The 2,797-nt window shown below is 42.9% G+C and overlaps 1 protein-coding gene across 1 annotated transcript; it reads left to right on the forward strand.

The window, feature by feature from the left end:
- Positions 1-1,246: 1,246 nt before the first annotated feature.
- LOC104099134 (uncharacterized) lies at positions 1,247-2,590 on the forward strand. The gene is made up of 3 exons (XM_009606044.1): positions 1,247-1,576; positions 1,680-1,924; positions 1,996-2,590. The coding sequence occupies exons 1-3, from the start codon at positions 1,247-1,249 to the stop codon at positions 2,588-2,590; spliced, it is 1,170 nt and encodes a 389-aa protein (XP_009604339.1).
- Positions 2,591-2,797: the final 207 nt, after the last annotated feature.

Raw genomic sequence — 2,797 nt, forward strand, 5'->3', positions numbered from 1 at the left:
GGAAGCGAATTTGAAATGAGCATGATGGGAGAATTGAATTTTTTCTTGGGTTTGCAAGTCAGGCAAACTTCTAAGGGCACAATGATAAGTCAGCAAAAGTACATCAAAGAGCTTCTGAAGAGATTTGAGATGGAGAGTTCAAAGATCATTGATACACCTATTGTCACTACCACTTGCCTGGATATGGATGGACCTGGTTCTCCTGTAAATGAGACTATGTATAGAGGCATTATTGGGTCACTTCTGTATCTCACAGCAAGTAGACCAGACATTATTTTCTGTGTGGGACTCTGTGCCATGTTTCAATCCAATCCAAAGGAGTCTCATCTGAAGGCTGCAAAGAGAATTCTGAGGTATTTCAAAGGAACACAGGACTTGGTTCTCTACTACCCCTCAGGAGATAACTTTGACTTAATAGGGTATGTTGATGCTGACTGTGCTGGTTATCTGGTGGATAGGAAAAGCACTTCTGGTATTGGCACATTTTCTGGGTTCGTGTCTAATCTCATGGGGCACAAGAAAACAAAACTCAGTAGCCCTTTCAGATGTTGAAGCTGAGTATGTGGCAGCTGCCTCTTGTTGTGCTCAACTGCTGTGGATCAAGCAACAACTAGAAAATTTCGAGATAATGTTGAGAAAGGGCTCATCTGCATGAAGTTTTGCAGCACAGAAGATCAAATTACAGATATCTTCACCAAAGCATGGAGGAGAGAGCACTTTGAAAAGAATCGCTTGGCACTAGGGTTGATGAAGTCTAGCTAGGGACCTGGTCCCTCAATGATTGGCTATGAAAGAAATGTATATGCAAAATAGCTAAAAAGTATTTTCTCGCAAAGTTTAACTCACCTCTATATCGTTACAGGTAGACACGCATGACGACTACAGAACAAACAAGTAGCTAATGCATTGCACGTTGGTCAAAGGATGAGGCTTACATTTTCAAACTCTGTCAGGGAACCTGGTTCCTTTGACACAGGTTAGTAGCTCCTCTGTACTCTTATGCATAGTTTTTTAAACGGTTGAAACGGTGCCACGTCATTATATTGTCAGTTTCTTTTTGCTTCTTGAATCAAAGCATCTCACCCTTTATGAAGTGACCCGAATACCCAAAATTGATACCCAATCAGTCTCTAACTCCTCTCAAATAAATCCATTCACAGTCACTTTCAGAACTGTTCATATCACGAATCCAAAATTCCCATTTTCCCTTCTTCAAACTCTCTTCTTCAACTAACTACACTCCACTATGTCTGACAATCAGGAAACACAAAATGTTCCAAGTATCGTCTCCATTGTGTCCTCATCCATTAAAACACCAGTGATAGAGCCCACACTCTCTGTTCTGACTAGTCCAAACCCTAAGCTAGAGTCACAACCACCCTCTACTTCCTCTCCAACCCATTCTAGTTCTGGTTCTCATCGGATTCGCAAAATATCGACTCCCAGGAAATTTGTGGTTGTGACCTCTACTTCTACCTCATCGAAAAAGATGGTTGACGAAGACACGGTGGATAGAGAAGAAAATCAAGAAATTTCTAGTCTACCAGTGGAAGAAATTTCTGCTAAAGAACAAGATGTGGGTCATACCAGTGATGTCGATAATGGCAGCCCCGGGCTTGGATCCTAAAGGTAATGATCCTCTTATTCCTTCTGAAGTTACTTTGGAGTTATAAGAACAGGAAGCTATAGAAAATATGCTTTCAATCACTGCTGAGGGAAGTTTGATTGGAGGTTATGAGGGTGTGTCTGAGTTTCAGGGGGAAGATAATGGTACAGAGGTCGAAGGAAGGGAACCGGTACCTGTCAAAAATTTGGCACCAGACAGTACTACTGGGGAACTTCCTGAGGGACCTGATTCCTCCGCACAAAAGGAGCGCTATGCTCCTACTTGGGATGAAACTCACTGTTCTTCAAAAGAACCCAGGTTAGTACTGATCCCGCTCCCTCACCTCATTTCGATGCTGAGCCTTTGTCTATGGTCATACCTGAGATGAGATCTGATTCTGAAGAAGTAGTTAGGGAAAGTGAAGAGGATTATGATGATATGCCAATTGCTAGCTTGACTAGGCATAGACCAATGGTTTCTCAAGAGTCTACTCCTAAGCGACCTACTACAAGGTTGCAAAGGAAGGAGGCTCTTGAGTCTGCGCTTAAGAACAGCCAAGCTAAGTCAAGGAGAAGGAAATTAGTGAAAGATGGGAAAGTTGTGAACGAAAAGACAGTGCTAGTTGTAAATATGGATGATGAAGTAGAAGAGGAACCTTGTTCCTTGACTAGAAAGCGCTCACAGAAGCATGGTCTCCCCAAGCCTAAAAGGGGATCTTCTGTGTCTGCTGAAAGTCTGAACAAGTCTGATGATGTTGTCGCTAGTGAAAATGTGGTGAAAGAATCTGGTGATAAGTTGGTAGAAGAGTCTGCTGCCAGGGTGATGGAAGAATTGGGTGAAAAGTCTGTGAAGTCTGATGAAAAAGGAAAGAATATTCGCAAGTCTGCTAAGAGAAAAGCTGATATTGGTGAGGAACCTGGTTCCTCAAAGAAGGCCAAAGTTGGTGATCCAAGGAGTGCTGGGAAAGAGAAGTTGAGGAATTAAAAGGTGCTATGGGGCCGCACATTTGCCCCTGACATTTTGGAGGAGGCTGGTATGAGACAGCTGGTTGAAATTTGTGAGTTTCAACAGTGGACACATTTGATCACCAGTGATTCTCCAAAGGTGTATGAGAAGGAAGTTCAAAGTTTCTATGCCGACCTCTTCAAATGGTTCCCGCAGCTCTCACAGCACAGAGGTTGCCCGTTTGAC

Source organism: Nicotiana tomentosiformis, chromosome 7 (genome assembly GCF_000390325.3).
Source record: "Nicotiana tomentosiformis chromosome 7, ASM39032v3, whole genome shotgun sequence".
Classification (NCBI taxonomy): domain Eukaryota; kingdom Viridiplantae; phylum Streptophyta; class Magnoliopsida; order Solanales; family Solanaceae; genus Nicotiana; species Nicotiana tomentosiformis.

Excerpts from the sequence above, each read along its gene's own strand:
- LOC104099134 (XM_009606044.1), top strand. The coding sequence starts at position 1,247 with ATGTCTGACAATCAGGAAACACAAAATGTTCCAAGTATCGTCTCCATT. Across the intron at positions 1,577-1,679 it reads TTTCTGCTAAAGAACAAGAT|GAAGCTATAGAAAATATGCT; the intron begins GTGGGTCATACC and ends TTATAAGAACAG. Across the intron at positions 1,925-1,995 it reads TGTTCTTCAAAAGAACCCAG|ATCTGATTCTGAAGAAGTAG; the intron begins GTTAGTACTGAT and ends ACCTGAGATGAG.